Source organism: Rattus norvegicus, chromosome 1 (assembly GCF_021556685.1).
Source record: "Rattus norvegicus strain SHRSP/BbbUtx chromosome 1, alternate assembly SHRSP_T2T, whole genome shotgun sequence".
Lineage (NCBI taxonomy): Eukaryota > Metazoa > Chordata > Mammalia > Rodentia > Muridae > Rattus > Rattus norvegicus.
The window spans coordinates 41,875,122-41,894,351 of NC_141534.1; the positions used below are offsets into that span (position 1 = coordinate 41,875,122).

Consider the following 19,230-nt stretch of genomic DNA (forward strand, 5'->3'; position numbering starts at 1 on the left):
CAGAGTACTATACAAGTACTCAAGTCACAAAGCAAATCTCGCATGGCCAGGGATTCAAGTCACACAAATATGTTCTTGGACTGCAGTGGGGTTAGTTACATGATAGTAATAGAAAAAATACCCAGAAAGGCCTTCAATGTCAAAGAATCAAGCGATACATTTCTTTTCTAAATAACTCACACCACAGAGAAGAGAGAAACAAAAAGCTATTCTGAACTCAGAGTCCATCATCTCAAACTATTCAAGCAGTGCTTAGAGCCGAATAAACTGCTAAATGCCTTTGCTAGAACCTATCTTAAGGCATTCTGAGATGGTACTCAGTTCACAGAGGGCTTGTCTAGCATGTACGAAGTCCTGGGTTCAATTCCCCAGTGCCATATAAACTGTGTGTAGTGTTGTTTGCCTGTCACCTCAGCATTAGGGATGTGGAGGCAGGTAAGAGGTTCAGCAGTTTGAGGTCATTCTCAGTTACTCAGTGAATTTAATGCCAGTTTAAGTTGTGTATGACTATGACCTTAAAAAAATGATCTAATTAATTAATAGATAATACAATTTTCTCAAAAGCTTACTTCATCTAGTCCTCAGATGAATGGATAGAGCTTTGTAAGGGCTGACTAGTAGAGGAGACAACCCAAGAACCAGGTAGAAGGACACATGTTTCAATTTAGTTATTGTTTATATGTTTTTCTGGAAGTGTGGATAATGAGTTAAGAGATAGGCAGAGCTGTGTCTGACAGGAAGTGAACGGCTGAATCCCTGTAGTCACAGATGCCTCACAGTGGCAAGTATTTAGATATAGTGATCACCCTTCAAAATCCAGCATCACTTCCTTCAGGAAAGTGAAAGACTCCACATTCCCACTGTCACCCAATCATGTAAAAACAAAGCTCCATATTCTTGTCATCCTGATTTCTGCCATTAATCTTCCAAGCTGTAAACAGATGGGGATGCGTCCATTTGGGAATTAAATTAAATGTGATCATCAATGGGAAGTCTCTGTTTCACGCCTGGCTGTGAAATATGAACAAAGGTACCCCAGGGGTCCTGTGTAAAACTGCATTATGAAATCTGTGCACAAACACAATCATTAACAAAGGCTTGGGAAGGAGGCTTCAGCTCCGATCTAGGGTTATACTAAGGTGTGGAGGAGGGTACTTGTAAGCCCCTCCCGGGGAGAACAAGAGAGTAAAAAGGTTGTAGGAAACTAAGCGTGAGTATATGGCATAGGCTGTGGTGGCATGCTATTATAAAAAGTGCTGTGAGGCTGAGGCAGCAGAACCTTCTGGAATACTGGGAGCTATGGCCTAGAATGGTAGAAGGGGCTGTCGGAGCCAGAAGACACTGGCCTGCCTAGATCAGGCTCCAGGGACACAAGACTGGAGAACAGAGCAGATACCACTCTGTGCACTCTTTTGTTTTAGAAGGGAGCACAGGGGGATGGAGAGATGGCTCGGTGGGTGAAGTGCTTGCTGAAGAAACATTAAGCCTTGACTGTGGATCCTAGGCATTTATGGAAGGAACTGGGCAGAGGAGTTTGTCACTGTCATCCCAATGATGGAAGACAGAGACAGGAGGAGGCTACCAACCAGTCAGGTCAGTTGAGCATGTCATCTTCAAAATCAGGTAGAGATCTTGAGTCAACAAATAAAGTGGAAAGTAATGAAGACACCTGTTGATCGTTGTCACACTTAAACACACACACACATACACACACACTCATACCCACTCACACACACACTAGCATAAACATACATACACACACTCATACACACTCACACACACATACTCTCACACACATACACACACTCTAGCACACACACTCACACATTCATACCTACTCACACACACACTCTCACATGCATTCACACTCACACACACATACGCAAACTGACATACTTTTTCACACATACACACATTCACACTCATACACACTACACACTCACACTCTCATACTCTCACACACATGCATATACTCACACTCACACACTCTCCTGCACACACAAATACACACACTCACACACTCACATACTCTCACACTCAACATACTCTCACACACATACACACATGCACACACACATACATATACATACTCTCATACACATACATATACACTCACACACACATTCACACACTAACATACTTTCACATATAGTCTCACACACACTCTTGCACATATACACCACGCACATACACTCTCACACATTCACACACACTCATACCCATGCACTTACATACTCTCACACAGTCTCATACACACTCACACACTCTTACACACACATATATATACACATTCAGATACACATTCTCTTACACACACACACACACACACACACACACACACACACACACCATAAAAGAACTTAGGGTAAGGGTGGAAAGTTCACCTTGAAGATTTAAAAATGGACTATGGGATGGAGGAATCACACATCTCATGCTTAGCACTGGGGATGGGTGTGAAACTCATTTGAGAGGCAGTATTGCATAGAGTGTAGGACCAGAGTATTGAAACAAATCTTGATTTCAACAGAAGCTCTTGGCAAATTTCTTGAATCAAGTGCATTTTCTGCTTTGGGGTGGTAGAAATCCTTGTCCACATACTTGAGAAAGCTAAATATTTGTGAAGGGCTTAGGATGGAGCCTGGTAGATAAGAAAGAGCAAACACTCAGTACTATAGTGAGGAGCTGGGTGGCACTGAGAAATTCTTATTTTGGAATTTATAGTACGTGCTGAGCCTATCAGAACTAAAATTGATTCTACCTTGGGATAAAAAAAAAATAACATGTACTAGTACTGATTCCCAAATTACAATGATACTACGTTTAGCCTGTGCTTATGAAAGCACCCATTGAAATCTCAACTATTGAGATTTAGAATCAGTCCGTATGCCAGAGATGAGCCTGGAGCCTACACGTAGTGGCTCTCTGACACTGCGGTATATCCCCTGCCGTCAGCTCATCTCCTCATTCAGACTAGGTGCATCTGAGTTCTGTATGCTTTGAAGTTTCTACTTTGTTGGAGAATAGCCACGATAACATCCCTATCTATTGTGGGGGAAAGTATTGCTTGCATAGATTATCTTAATTACCGTCTTATTGCTGTGAAAAGACAGCATGACCAAAGCAAGTTATAAAAGAAAGGACTTCATTGGACTTGTACCCATCCAGCCTGAATGTGGTGGAAGGCAAGCATGGCTCTGGAGAAATAACTGAGACTTATATCTGTTTGGAAAGTTGCAGGCAGAGAAAGGGTGGGACTGGGCCTGGAATGGGCTTTTGAAACCGTAAAGCCAACCTCCAGTGATATGCATCCTCTAACAAGGGCAAACATCCTAGTACTTCCCAAAACAGTCCTGCCATTTAGGGACAGAGCATATATGAGCCTCGGGGGTCTTATTCAAACCACATTCTAAGAGAAAATGGGAACAAAAGACCATTTTTCCCCCACGTGCTGAACTCTCACAAAGACCTGACTATAAATTCCAAATTATTTTCCCAGTTTCAAGTAAAACGGTTTGGCTTCTTTGCTCAGCTCTGCTTTGTGCTTGGTTCCAACAATTGCTTTTTTCCTAACGAGTCAGTCTTTCTCCAGAAAGACAGCTAAAAGAATATGTGAGCAGGCCAGCAAGATGGCTTGACAGGTAAAGGTGCTTGCCACCAAGGCTGATGATCTGAGTTCAATCTCCAGGACCATGTGCTGATGGGAGAAAATTAATTCTCACAAACTGACTTCCTCCTAACCCCATGGCACGTTGCTCCAACACCCTGCAGGAGATGTAAAATGTAATTTTAAGAGTTTTAAAAAGGATATGTGATGAGTTTATTTATTTATTTATTTTTTTTGGTTCTTTTTTTCGGAGCTGGGGACCGAACCCAGGGCCTTGCGCTTCCTAGGTAAGCACTCTACCACTGAGCTAAATCCCCAGCCCCATGTGATGAGTTTATTATCCACTATAATACTAAGAGTACAATCTGTAGAGAGTCCTTATTTTGCCCTGGTTTTTGTAAAAAAGTATATGGCTTTGAATAATAACTGAGCTCTTTCCTCAAACATAAAATAGATGTAAATTGTTACCATGAAAATTAAAAAATGAAAATATATTATACTGCTACATAATAGCAGCAAGCACGTGTAAATAACAATGTGCTGTTCATAGTAACATTGGCAGTATTAAATACCTACAGATACGATACAAGCTGTGAAATTAATAGGTAAAATGTTGCTTAGTTTAATAAAGACTTCTTGAAAGCAGGGGCACATCAAGTTCCTGGGTAAGAAGACATTTCTAAGTTGTCAGTTTTTCTCAAACTGGTCTACTGACAAACACAATCACAAATCTGAATGGGCTTTTTGAGTATGGACTAATGAGCTTATTTTAAAATTCTAAAGCAAGTTAAGGCACTTACAATGACCAAAACCATTTAGAGAAAGTCGCAAAAATTGGTAGAGTGACATTACCTGATATCATCAAGACTGGCAGACTGTATGTGTAGAGACAGTATGGTTTTGTTTATAAAGATGAGACAAATAGGTTTGTCTAGGTTTTTCCTTTACCCAACCTGTTTTGGTTTTGTTTGTTTGCTTGTTTAGCATAGGACTTCATTAAACACCTCTTCCTTCTGGGAGTATGTTCTTCTCTGGGCTGCTTCACCACTCTGCCTGCCTCCCACTCCTACCTCTTGTGTCTGTTACTGGTCTTCCCTGTCACACGGCCTTCAGCCTTGCTCTTCTGTCTACTTTCCTGTGCTTATAGTCATTCCCAAGGTTTCCCCCATCCAATCCTGCTGCTTAATGGACCATTGGCTGCACTGATTCATAGACTTTTCTGGTATAATATAAATATTATTCACTGCATTGTGCTGTCTGGTGCCCATATGACTGTGGGTTGCTTAAAGTGTAGCCAATGTGACTAACAACAAGTATTTTACATTTTATTTATTTTAAGGAGTTTCAAAGCCACGTGCACTCAGGGCACTGGACTGAACAGTGTAGGTCTAATTACTTTGTTCCCAAACCCTAGGTATGAACCTATGTGCTAGCTTTGGCCTGTGTTTGTTCAAAATAGGATAGCATGAATTGAATTCCATTAGCAAAACCTTGTTTTAGTCTTCTGTCTCTGTAGCTCAATAACAGCCATTTGCTTTGTATTGGAGTTGAAAGTCACCAATGGGAAGGAAGCCTGTTGAGGGCCATTCTCACATCTGCATGCGTGAGCTCAAGTTTCACATCACATTCTTCCTGTCATCTCATTCCAAACCTGCTTCTTTCCCTCCAGTTGTCCCCAACTCAGCCAATACATCACCTTGTTGGCTAGTTGCTGAGGAATGGCAACTTTCTCGCTTGTTTCTTCTCCTCTGCATCCTACCTGCATGCTCAGTTGAGCAGCAGGGTCTGTTGGCTCTGCCTCTGAAATAGATGCAAAATATACACTCATTTTGATCAGTGTACACAATGGCATTGATTGCCTGGTTTACTACCATAGATCCAAACCAATATACCTTCCTTCCCTTTATGTCTTCAAAAGCCATTCATTATACAGCTTCCAAAAGGCTGCTTTAGAACTCTAATTCTGATCTCGCTGTTCTATGTTTTCAGGGCCTCCTATGCCTTTCCATGGCAAAGACAAATCTCTGCTATGCAGCGTTCTAGGCCCTGTCAGTCTGGCCCTACGACCTCCAGTATTTCCCTACCTCTTCATTTTGATCTTCTGTGCCAGGGCAGGATCCCCTGCCTTGTTTGTCTGAAGGTCTTGCACTGTCAACAAGCCCTACCAAGCCTTCTCAAAACCGGCCAATTAATGCATGTCTCAGGACAGAGGCCACTTTCTTTTCTGACTAATTCTATGTTCTTAGCCCAAAGGTGAGTTTTGGAAATAAATGGAATATATTGTCACTGGCCCAAAGTACCCTGGAGGAACAGACCTGTAGCCACCAAAGTATTCCTGACTAGAAATCTTTGAGTCTTCCTGGAGAATCCATAGGAAATAAACAGAATCCTTCTGGGCAAGTGTCATGGCTACATTTCTATATGGGAAACACATATTGATCTTGATGCTTTTCACACAGCCAAATATGCAAATTCTCTAAATTAAATGAACAGACTAATAGGACCCATATTTTAAAAAGGTATTATTAGACTGACATACAGGACACAGTCAGTTAGTGCAAAGGTGGTTATTACAATGGGATGGCCAGTTCGTAGCTGTTCAGTCAACAAGGCAGAATGTCTCAACAGTCCGAGCCTAGTGTTGGAGTCCCAGAGAATTCCTAGGGAGCTAATGTTTTTCAGTCTATGCTAGAATCCTGTAGACATTGGATTAAATAATGGCCACAGCAACAGGGAAGATGAACTTGCCAATTGGGGTAAAAGCAAACAGGCAAAAAGCAAAGGTTTCCTTCTTCCATGGTCTTTTATGTGAACTGCACTAGAAACTATAGATTAAAGATGATATATTCTGATTTAGAAAATTTATTGAAGGTGTGCGGTGCCTAGCATTTGGGGTTTTAGTTGATTGCAGATGTAGTCAAATTGATGGGCGACCAAAATTAGTCTCATCATATGCACAGATAGTATATTAAATATAGACATAAGGTTCACTTCTAATAAAATTAAATAGAAGACTCAGCATGATGGCTCAGAGATTAAGGCACTTGCTTCCAAACCTGACTATCTGAGTTTGACCCCTGGGACCACTAGGTAGAGGGAAAGAACCAGACCTCCAAGGTTGTCCTTTGACCTATATATGTTTGCTGTGGTATAACATGCACATACACACACACAATTAATTAATTCTGCTGTTCTTCATGTGGTTTTTATCTTTGTGATAGTCTTATCATCACAGTAAAAATTTACCAAAGGTTTTCATGAAATAAATGACAGGCTTTCTGATTCTGACCTTGAGTATTATCAAAAGAGGAAATTTAAAGTAGAATACTTGACTCCCATTGGTCATTTGCATAATATTGCATTCACAACAATTATTTGCATAACTCTTTCCAAATTGTGAAACAAAAACCGAATGTGCCAAATGTTATAGGTTGCTTAAACCCCAGAGTGAAGTGGACGGAGAGAAACTTAGGTTTTCAAAATGAACATTTAATATAGATGGGAAAAAAGATGTTACTTTATCCATAAAAATTCTTTAAGATAGTTAAGATAGGTATATTAAAAACTAAAATAGGGCTTTCATCTTATTTCTCTACTGTTCACTGTCAAGAGTGGAGGGGATTAAGATGTATGAGTTATCTGACCAGGTTGTTGGACCAGTCTCTGAAAGGCATTATGTAGACTAAGGAGAATTATTGAAGTGTACAGGTTCCAGTTGTACTGTTGTTCATAACTTGGAAAGGCCAAAGCATCAGAGAGTCTAGTGCTGGGGAATTTAGTAGTGATACTGCCGGTACAAAATGGACTATGTCCCATCCATGTACATGGGAAGGTGTTCATGCAGTAGGGCAAAACTTGATATAATGCCAAGTAGATGAGAAGACTCAGACAGTGTGATCTAGGTAGCTAAGAACAATGCTTATACCAGCAAATCCATTCAGTGTGATTAACTCTAAGGAGTATACCATGGCTGTTTAGCAAAAGCACATATTAGTTTTATGCTGGCAAAGGCTGTTAAAAATCAAATTGTGGTAGTGGTGAGCAACCTAAAGTTTATCATGGTTTAGGGCTAGAGAAGGATGCATACTCACAGAGCCTGGGGAGTTCATGACTGCAGCGGGTGGTTGGCAGGAGGAGAGAGCCAGACAGCCAGTTTTTGGAAGGTCTCCACATAATGAAACCATGATACTTCTGTAAGACCAGTTTATCCATGTCTGCTCTCCATTGGCCTTGTTATGACCCTTAATTCTATCTTTCCTCATTGGCCCAAAAGTCCAGCTGGCTACCACCTTTGTCTTTATAAATATAAAACAGGAAAAGGTGGTAATTATTATGTAATAAATGTGACTTTGATAGCAGCCAAGCATTTAAAGGCAAAATGACACCTTCTTAATGATACAAGATAAGAATTGTAGCATAGTGCTCAGACTTTGGTTTCTGGTCCATCAGCAAATCACTAAGACGGGGATATAGCTCAGTTTCTGGAGAACTTGGCTTCCATGCATGAAGCCCTGGGTTTCATCCCAACTCTACATAAATCAAACATGGATGAAAAAAAGATCAAGAAAGTACTATAGTAAGTCTCCCGAACATATCTCTGTGAATAAATTTAGATTAGAATAGAATACAGAATAATATGCATAGCAGGAATTTATTCTGAGTTTTAATGTAGCTGTGTGTAGATACTGACTGGTAACATCAAATGTGATTTTGATTTTGTTTGTTTGTATGACTTATAAAAGAAGATAAAATCCTAAAGATTCTTGATGTATCCTAGGGCAAGACTTCTGAAACTTCTTCTCCAGAAGGACCTTTTCACACAAGAATTTCTCTTTAATTAGCAGAGTATTTGTATTTATTCTTTGATAATTTCATGCATGTACACCATGCATTTGCCTTAGAAAATTTCACACAGCTCTAATATATAGATATTTAAAGAGGAATACAAACAAAAGAATCAATTACAATAAATTATAAATAAATTTGTTTTAAAACAATTCTGTTACACATATAGCTTTACCAGTTATTAAAGCAAGACAAAAGTTTATGCTAACAATGTATTTGTTTATTTTTATGTGAAGAGATAAATATAGTTAAATATTTGAGACTTCAGGATGAGAGCATTGTAGTATTTTTTTCCCATAATTGGTTGATATGATTCAGTGGTTGTCAACCTTCCTATGCCATGACCCTTTGATACAGTTCTTCATGTTGTGGTGACCCCTAGCCACAAAATTATTTTTGTTGCTGCTTCATAACTATAATTTTCCTATTATTATAAACCATAATGTAAATATCTGTGTTTTCCTATGTCTTTAGGCAACTCCTGTAAAAGGGTCATTTGACCACTGAAAGAGGTTGACTGCCATTGAATTGATCAATACTGCAAACACAGACATGTCATAGAAATACTTAATACAAAATGGAAGACATATGTTTAGAGCCATTTCAAAAATTTTTAGAAGTTCTGCCCCAATCCCAAGCCAAAATTCATTAAATGACTATATAAATGTGTGTGTGTGTGTGTGTGTGTGTGTGTGTGTGTGTGTGTAAAATTAAAGTAAGCAACATTTTAAAAAAATCAAAGCTTCCAACATCATACAGTACAAGGGTATACTAATTTGATACTTTGGACAGTAGAAAATATTAAAAGTCTTTTTTTCATATTTGAACCGTCATGTTTCCATGATGTCAGAAAATGTAGGAAGTGCAGTAAAACCACTATAATGCAGTCATTTCCCATCACTCTGAGGGTGTTGTTTCTTCAGCAGCAGCATGCACAGTGCAAGGTGTACATGTTGTATATTCTGAGCCAAAGATGCAGTGCGGTCATGTGACACATCATGGGGAAGTGGCATGAGGAGTGCTTTGGATTTAAGGTACAAATCACTCTGCATTCATCTTGGGGGTTATGTGTGCAAAAACCGTGTATTGTCAACGGGTATCTCACAACTGCCACTTTCCTCACATGAGGTCACTGTCTACAGTTTAAGCAGCTGGAGAGAACTGGTTATCAGAGGCATCAGCCCCACTTTGGAGCTTGCCCAAATGGCACTTTGTCATTTTCTATACTCATGCACTGAACTGGTGTGGGTCCAGCAGTCTGAGACTAAATCCCCTGGGTAGATGTGATACTCGGTAGTGAGAGCCAGAGGTCTAGCTTTGCTGATTCAGGTGAGGTCTAGGGACATCTGCAACCTGCGTGGAAATGATAGAATCTTATACTCTAACCTGGCTCTTCACAGGCTGTCTGTATGTTGTGCATGCACATTGTAAGACTGGGCACGGAAGTCAAATGTGCCTGGAGTATCCACATGAAAGTTATCTGTGGATGACCTGAATCTTTCCCTACAGAGAAGAAAGCAAGAAGGCTTGGACTGTGAAATTTAAGCACTTTCTTTTTTTTTCTAAAACTCCTTTTCTTATTTTACATTGGAGTTTAACACATACAATGAGATTCATTAACTTCAGCTGAACTCGGTGGCGTTAGGCACATTCTCAAGTACGGGCTTTAACAATACGGCTTCCTGTACTAATGTCCTTGATGTCTTTTAGGAATTTATCAGAGAGCTGCTCTCCCGGATAAGAGGCATGAGGAAGCTGAGCCCTCCACAGAAGAAGAGTGTATGATTTTGCAACAGGGTAAAATTCTCTCGGAGATGAAGAAAGTGACCTGGGATTTGGACTCCACAGATACTTTTATTAAAAAAAATAACCATAGTTGTCTTTTACAACAACATTTTTTGGTGTGTATGTGTGTGTGGGGAGGGTTAGACATTTATTCAAAAGTGTTCCTTCTTTTGTTGTTTTAAAGGGTTTTCATTACTGTAATATTTTAATGGCAAAGCTACTATAGCTTGGACTGTAGTCCAACCAAGGACTGTCAAAGCAGATGCATCCACAAGGATGGGCAATGCTTTCTATAAGAACTCAGCCATAATTTAGGATCTTACAGGGAAGATGGCTTTCTTACAGTCAGATTGGTAAGACGGTTTTAAGTTATACATTTGACTTAGATGTCAAAAATATCCCATGCTTGTACATATCTACAAACACTAAAAATAGAGAGGAGAACTTTATATCAGGTTCATGGAATAAGCCTGTGTTTGTCGTGTTAGACATGGTCACAACACATGTTTCCGTAAAGCCCCCAGGCATTCTTCAGACAAATGTGGTCCACCTTCAGCATCCACTTTCTGCGCTAAAGTGAAAGAATTCCACATGTTCGTTTTTATAATGAGCCATACTACACACGCGTTGAGTTGGTCAAGGGCTTAATTCGTAAATTTTGTTTCATTAGTTGAGATGCTTGGCCAGGTATTGCCTCGTTGTGGTTTTTTAAGGTTTTATGAACTCTTAATTTTGAAAACTAGCCTGATTCATAAAGAAATGCCTACACTTCCTGAACAGAGTTTTGCAATGGAGAAAGGAAGCCCTGTGTAACAACGAGTTTTCTGCTTTCAGTGCAATACGCTATACTATCTCTGTCCATGAAAGCAGGACAAAAAGAAACTAACAAACAGATTGAGCCTCTTCCTTCTTAGAAGTAGATCCTGGCCTCTTCTGTGCTGGTTCCAACAATCCAGAAGCGTGAACTGAGTATTAAGAAATGTAGAGATGGGAAGACACGTTAAGATCTTTGTTAGTTCAGATGTCTGGCTTCGTCTCTGGTTTCTCTCAGTGCTTCATGGTCCTGATTGTGACCTTGATTTCCATGTTAGGAGCTAGGTTTGACTACCTACCTTAACCCTACAGTTACATACCAGCTCTTTGAGTAGAATGAAAATTCATATGGGATGTAGGCAGGGTGAAAACTGAGTAAAAGCCCTTCCTTCCAGGAAGCCCCGCTGCCTCCCCCTGGAAACCCTGTCTGCCATAAGAAGTCTCCAGGTGACCCTGTCTGAAAACAGGGACCAGGCAATTTATATCAAGGGTGCTTTAAACATATTTTATTTTTTAAAAGAACTATGTTTGTGAATTTTCTGTATACTGGCAAGCTTTTGAAAATGTATTTAATTTTGTAATGTTTACCAATGATTTATTTACAAGCTATTTACTCAAATAAAGGGAGCTGCTTACAAGCTTGTTTGTGCGTGTGACAGTACAACATACAGGGTGGGGGCGGCGTTTGGTGCGTTCTCTGCAGATGGGAATCCCAAGCGCCCAATGGAGCTAACCTCTCATTTTCCAAGCATTTAGTCCTGATGCTTATCTCGGTGTCTTCAGCAGAGAACCCAGTCATGTTCTTGGATTAATAAAGAGACAAAAGTGTACTCACACAAAATAAATAAAATCTTTGTAAAAAAAAAAAAAAAAGAAAGAGACAAGATGAGTAATGTGTGTTCGGCCCTCTTTGCTCTTATTTCAAGTCTCTCTATTCATTTCAGTAAAACTCCCCTTTCCCACCAGAGAGAAACCTGTAAGAAGATCTCAAATTGATAAACCATTCCAGTATTAATAGAATACCATGCATGTTAAGAGTCAAGGAAATGGGATAGGTGCAGGATTTCTACCAGGATTGACCAGCCCAAGTTATGTTCATCAGATGAATCAGGAGTTCGTTTCCCCATCTCAGAATCTCTCATCCCATTTGTGCACACTCTGGCCTGCCTTCCTTCCTGCCCATGCTCAACAGCATCACCAGATTTCCTGGGTGATCCTGCTAGATGCTAGGGCAAATCTTGGTTCCCATCCTTCCCCCAAACACCAAGCCACCAGTTTACCTAATACCTTATATGTCTGTCCATGTTGAGCCTTACTAGATTGCTCTAGGACAGGCTTTTCCATGTCCAGTATTGACTCTTAATACTGTCCATTCCTACCCAGTAGTCAATATAATCCAGTCATTCCACTCTTTTCCTAAAAGCAGACCCCTTATCACACCTTAAGAACTGGCCCTTGCCGCACTGCTCCAAGTTTTTGGTTCTGTTCATTGCTCTTGAATTCTTGGGGTTTCTGAACTGCCCCATATAGATTTCTCTTTGTAAAATATTTTACCTCAGTCTAGTCCATCCTCTCCCCCAGCAGACTCTGATGAGAGAGCTGGAACAGGTTTCCCTAGTCCTCCAGAGGGTTCATACACAGTGTGGCACGTGCACCATCACAGCATGCGTCTGCAGTGTTATAGCTGCTTACCCATCTGTGGGTCTGTCAGGTTAGACCCTGGGATCCTCAGTCTGGGGAGTGGAATGAAACTTTGCCTCCAGACTTATGCCTAGCTTTACAAAGAGGTCAACAAGTGTTGAAAATTCCTCCAGAAAACACTTTTCTCCCCAGCTAGGGTATTGGTTCTAGGATCTGGAGAATACAGTTGAATCACATGAGAAGCTTAAAACTACACAGGCACATCGAAGTTTTGCTGTGAATCTTTCTCTTTAAAATAACAAAGCTAAAAATAAATTTACCTTATGATCCAGCTGACTCACCCCAGGGTATGTACTGAAAGGAGCTGAAATCAGCACTGTTTACAACAGCTAAGGTATGAGTAACCAACATGTCTGTCAACAGGCAATGAAGAATGAGATCCTGACTCAGGCTGCAAAATGGACAGAAGTGCAGGACATTATACGGAGACAACGCAGGCACAGAAAAACAAGACCGCAAGTTCCCTCATGTGTGCAGGAACTAAAAAGGCCGATCTGACACAATAGGGTTTGGCAGCAGTGGTATGGGTTGGAGTTGATGGGTGTGTGCGCTAAGTATGTTCAGTCATGTGGTGTGAAAGGAATCCTGTCATCTGTACAGGAACCACATACTTATAAGAGCATATGTGCCTAGGTGATATGAATAATCTGTCCTCACTTGCTGTTTGAGAAGAGTAAGCCCAGGAAGCCATTAGTGAACTAAATTTGTTTGCTGGGCCACAGTTCGTCAGACAGTTATTAAAGACCAAATAGAAATTGAACTCAGGGAAAATCTGGTGCTACCAGATCTATACTTGTCAGGTATCTAAATGACTGGTCATGGTAACCTGACACCAACTCTGTCACACATGGCTTGTGGGGAAGTGACTTACTGTTTTTCTCTGTGGTTTAGTAGCAGCAAATAACCTCCTTGTTGTCCAGGGGAGGGGCATTACTGATTCAAAGGTCACCACAGATAACTGCCAGGTGAGACTCTTCACCTTTTAAAAGGCACTTTAAAAAGGCAATGTCCTGAGCACAAAGCCTGTAATCCTAATGCAGTGACCAATATGCATACTCTGTACTGTCAGTTTGTATCTTCATCCAAGAATGCCCCCAAGATTTAGCCAATTTCCTCACTTTGTAAATAGCATTAGCCTTTGAAGAACCCCTTCTGTTAGAGGAAAAAGTAGCATAGATTTTGTTTTCTCCCCTGAATCTTATTTTCTGTTTCAAGCACATGTTTCCTTTAGAGCTGAAAACTCAGTCCACCCATGTTATTTTACTAAAAAAAAAAAAAAAAAAAAAAGTAAAGTTCTAATTCATGTAGATCAATAAGATCCTCAAGCAATCAATTAAAAACTGTGAGAAAAATACATTACAGTCATGGAAAAGAGAGCAGAGAGGAAGAGAATAAGTGAGAAAGATCAAGGAAGAACAACATAGAGACTGTGAGCCAATAGAAAAACAGTGAGATATTCAGAGACCTGTGAATGGCTGGGGAGGAGGGAACCCACACTGCCTTCATGTCCTGGGAATGTCCACAGCTAATGCAGGCAAAGAACCAGAGCCCAAAACTTCAGAGCCCAGACTCATACTAGAAATCATATCTCAACAACAGGTTGGATGAAACTCTAATGCCTGTTCCATGCCCCAGATCTCAACTTGATGATTGTCTTTCCTGCTGCTCTTCCTTCCTTCCTTCTTCCCCTTCCTTCCTTCCTTCCTTCCTTCCTTCCTTCCTTCCTTCCTTCCTTCTTCCCTTTCCTTCCTTCCTTCCTTCCTTCCTTTCTTCCTCTTTCCTTCCTTCCTACCTCATCCCCAGATGTCCACTTTGTCATATCCCTTCTGTGACTACATCCTCATTCTCCATGATGAAGTTTTAGGAACAAGTACCATCTGCCCAAAGGAAGGGCTGGCTAGGTTCCCCATGCCCCAGGCCTTGAAAGTATACCCTGTCTACTACAGGAGAGATTATTGCCTCTCCTTTTCTTTCTGTGATAATTTCTTTCCACAGGTTCTCATCAGTAAACACTCTGCTTCACTGCTATTATCTACTCACTATCCATCATCCTATCTAGCTCACTGCCTTACTTAAAGTTTCCATTGCTATGAAAAGACACCATGACCAAGGCAACTTTTTTTTATCTTTACTAACTTGAGTATTTCTTATTTACATTTCAACTGTTATTCCCCTTCCCGGTTTCCGGGCCAACAATCCCCCTAACCCTTCCCCCTCCCCTTCTATATAGGCTTCCCCTCCCCATCCTCCTCCCATTACCACCCTCCCACCAACAATCACGTTCACTGGGGGTTCAGTCTTGGCAGGACCAAGGGCTTCCCCTTCCACTGGTGCTCTTACTAGGCTATTCATTGCTACCTATGAGGTTGGAGCCCAGGGTCAGCCTATGTATAGTCTTTGGATAGTGGCTTAGTCCCTGGAAGCTCTGGTTGGTTGGCATTGTTGTTCATATGGGGTCTTGAGCCCCTTCAAGCTCTTCCAGTCCTTTCTCTGGTTCCTTCAACGGGGGTCCCGTTCTCAGTTCAGTGCTTTGCTGCTGGCATTCGCCTATGTATTTGCTGTATTCTGGGTGTGTCTCAGGAGAGATCTACATCCGGTTCCTGTCGGCCTGCACTTCTTTGATTCATCCATCTTATCTAGTTTGGTGGCTGTATATGTATGGGCCACATGTGTGGCAGGCTCTGAATGGGTGTTCCTTCTGCCTCTGTTCTAAACTTTGCCTCCCTATTACCTGCCAAGGGTATTCTTGTTCCTCTTTTAAAGGAGTGAAGCATTCGCATTTTTGTCATCCTTCTTGAGTTTCATGTGTTCTGTGCATCTAGGGTAATAGAAGCCTTTGGGCTAATAGCCACTTATCAATGAGTGCATACCATCTGTGATTGGGTTACCTCAGGATGATATTTTCCAATTCCATCCATTTGCCTATGAATTTCATAAAGTCATCGTTTTTGATAGCTGGGTAATATTCCATTTTGTAGATGTACCACATTTTCTGTATCCATTCCTCTGTTGAAGGGCATCTGGGTTCTTTCCAGCTTCTGGCAATTAAAAATAAGGCTGCTATGAACATAGTGGAGCATGTGTCTTTGTTATATGTTGGGGCACCTTTTGGTATATGCCCAAGAGAGGTATAGCTGGGTCCTCAGGTAGTTCAATGTCCAATTTTCTGAGGAACCTCCAGACTGATTTCCAGAATGGTCTGCAATCCCACCAGAACGGAGGAGTGTTTCTCTTTCTCCACATCCTCTCCAGCATTTGCTCTCACCTGAGTTTTTGATCTTAGCCATTCTCACTGGTGTGAGGTGAAATCTCAGGGTTGTTTTGATTTGCATTTCCCTTATGACTAAAGATATTGAACATTTCTTTAGGTGTTTCTCAGCCATTTGGAATTCCTCAGCTGTGAATTCTTTGTTTAGCTCTGAACCCCATTTTTTAATAAGGTGATTTGTCTCCCTGTGGTCTAACTTCCTGAGTTCTTTGTATATTTTGGATATAAGCCCTCTATCTGTTGTAGGATTGGTAAAGATCTTTTCCTAATCTGTTGGTTGCCATTTTGTCCTAACCACAGTGTCCTTTGCCTTACAGAAGCTTTGCAGTTTTATGAGATCCCATTTGTCGATTCTTGATCTTAGAGCATAAGCCATTGGTGTTTAGTTCAGGAAATTTTCTCCAGTGCCTATGTGTTCAAGATGCTTCCCCACTTTTTCTTCTATTAGTTTGAGTGTATCTTGTTTGATGTGGAGGTCCTTGATCCACTTGGACTTAAGCTCAGTACAGGATGATAAGCATGGATCGATCTGCATTCTTCTACATGTTGACTTCCAATTGAACCAGCACCATTTGCTGAAAATTCTATCTTTTTTCCATTGGATGGTTTTGGTTCCTTTGTCAAAAATCAAGTGACCATATGTGTGTGGGTTCATTTCTGGGTCATCAATTCTATTCTATTCAATTCTATTCCACTGTCTGTCTCCGTACCAATACCATGCAGTTTTTATCACTATACTGCTGGAGTTCAGGGATAGTGATTCCCCCAGAAGTCTTTTTACTGTTGAGGATAGTTTTAGCTATCCTGGGTTTTTTGTTATTCCAGATGAATTTGCTAATTGTTCTATCTAACTCTCTGAAGAATTGGATTGGTATTTTGATGGGGATTACATTGAATCTGTTGATCACTTTTGGTAAAATGGCCATTTTTACTATATTAATCCTGCCAATCCATGAGCATGGGAGATCTTTCCATCTTCTGAGGTCTTCTTCAATATCTTTCTTCAGAGGCTTGAAGTTCTTATCATATAGATCTTTTACTTGCTGACCAAGGCAACTTTTAAAAAGATAACATTTAATTGGGACTGGCTTACAGTTTCAGAGGGTCAGTCCATTATCATCAAGGCAGGAAGCATGGCAGCATCTAGGCAGGCATGGTGCTGGAAAAGGAGCTAAGAGTTGTACATCTTATTCCAAAGAGAGCCAGGAAAAGACTCATTTCCAGGCAGTTAGGAGGGGCATCTCAAAGCCCACCCCGAGAGTAAAAGTGACACACCTACTCCAACAAGGCCATAGCTCCTAATAGTGCCACCCCCTAGGCCAAACACATTCAAACTACCACATTCCACTCCCTGGCCCCCATAGCCTTGTTCAAACATATGAGTCTATGGGGCCATACTTAGCCATAGCATAATGCAAAATACATTAGTCCACCTTCAAAAGCCCCCATGGTCTATAACAGTCTCAACAATGTTCACAAAGTTCAAAGTCTCTTTTGAGATTCATCCAACCACGTATCTCCAGTCCTCTATACAATCAAAATCAAAAAGCAGATTGTATACCTCCAATATCACAGGATATACATTACCATTCAAAAAATGTCCTAGTGAGGAAATACTAGACTGAAACAAGACCAAAACCCAGCTGAGCAAACTCCAAACATGGCATCTCCATGCTTGATATAAAAGTGCTCTTCATATTTCCAACTCCTTTCATCTTTGTTGACTGTAACAAACTTCTTTCTCCTGGAATTTTTCTACTCCCTGTTAGCAGCTAGCAGCTTTCCTCAGCAGGTATCCGACATATCTGACATCTCTAACATCTTGGGGTATCTAAGGCAAATTCAACTTTATACCTTCTTTTTCCAATGTATAGAATCCTCACATGATCTTCCAGGCTCCTCCAAAAGTCTTGGGTCACTTCTTCAGCTCTGCCCTCTGTAGCACTCTAGGCTCTGGTTAACTCCACTCCACTGATGCTGCTATTCTTAGTGGTCATCCCATGGTACTGGCATCTCCAATATGCTGTGATCTTCCAATGCAATTAGGCTTCACCAATGGCCTCCCATAAACTTTCTTCATGATAACAAGCCTCAACTTCTTTGCATGAACCCTTTGGTACTAGTTGTCAAATGCTACTGAGGCTTCTCTTTCAATAATTATGTTCCCTAGCCTCTCACAGTTCCAAACCTCAACTGCTCTCCATGACCTCTTCATACCTGCAAAAACCACTACCACCTGGGTGATTCTTACATGTTCCCAAGTCCAGCTTCAGTACAAGGTTTAACATTGGTTATCTTTGGAGCACAGCTTCTTTTTTTTTCTCTCTCTCTCTCTCTCTTTCTTCTTTTTCCCTTTTCTTTTTTTTGGAGCTGGGGACCGAACCCAGGGCCTTGCGGTTGCTAGGCAAGCGCCCTACCACTGAGCCAAATCCCCAACCCCGGAGCACAGCTTCTTTGTGTTCTCAGAAAACGCATCCCAGAAGATTTTTACCTCAATGATGTTGGTCTCTTCTTACACCACTAATTTATTAGCTCCAGCTAACCTGTTGTGTGTAATTTTTTTTTAAAAAAACATGCTTGCTCACCAGCACTATACTCTGAGATCAGCTGCCCAGCAATGGCTGTCTTACTCAACCCCCACAGCTAGCTTCACCAAGCGTCCAGCTCTGACGCTTTCCCACGAATGCTGGGAACTGTGTTCCCTCTCCACTGGCCAACCACCCCCACCAATGTCTGCCCTGGCTGTGCCTTTTCCCTTGCCCTCCTGAGTTGCTGCAGATAGAAAAAACAGTTCTAACACCTTAAAACTAGCCAGATAGCACAGCTGTTGGGCACAGGATCTATTGTTCTAAACTCATCTGCTATCCTATATCAGAATTCTGGTGGCAGTTCTAGTTGAACACAGGCCTTACATGGTCTATGTGCTCCCCTTCCCAAAGCCTAGCTGAAAAGTACTCTCTCTATCTTCTTTCCTTCTTTTCCTCCTGGAATCTGGAAATCCCACCTTTCTTCTTTCTCCCAGTGATTAGCTTCTGCAGTCTTTATTGACACAATCAAGAACCAATTAGAGAAACGACACCTCCACTTATATCAATTGTCCCAGAAGTCCCTTCTATTCTTGACTCTAAAGCTAGAGCAACTAGGCTGAAGCTCCTTAGCTCTGCTGCTTGCTAGAACTGAAATGTGGCCTCCTTGTTCTATTAAATTATCACCA

General features: G+C 41.1%; 1 protein-coding gene across 2 annotated transcripts in view; it reads left to right on the forward strand.

Moving 5' to 3' along the window:
• Positions 1-11,920, forward strand: part of Ppp1r14c (protein phosphatase 1, regulatory (inhibitor) subunit 14c) — a 113,468-nt gene extending 101,548 nt beyond the window's left edge. Inside the window, exon 4 of one of the 2 annotated variants that reach the window (XR_015648771.1) lies at positions 10,160-11,685. Coding sequence is in view for 1 of the 2 variants with exons in the window: in NM_133425.3 (NP_596916.1) it covers positions 10,160-10,234 (75 nt within the window). In the remaining variant the exon portion in view is untranslated. 2 annotated transcript variants of the gene reach the window in all.
• The last annotated feature ends 7,310 nt before the right edge of the window (positions 11,921-19,230 follow it).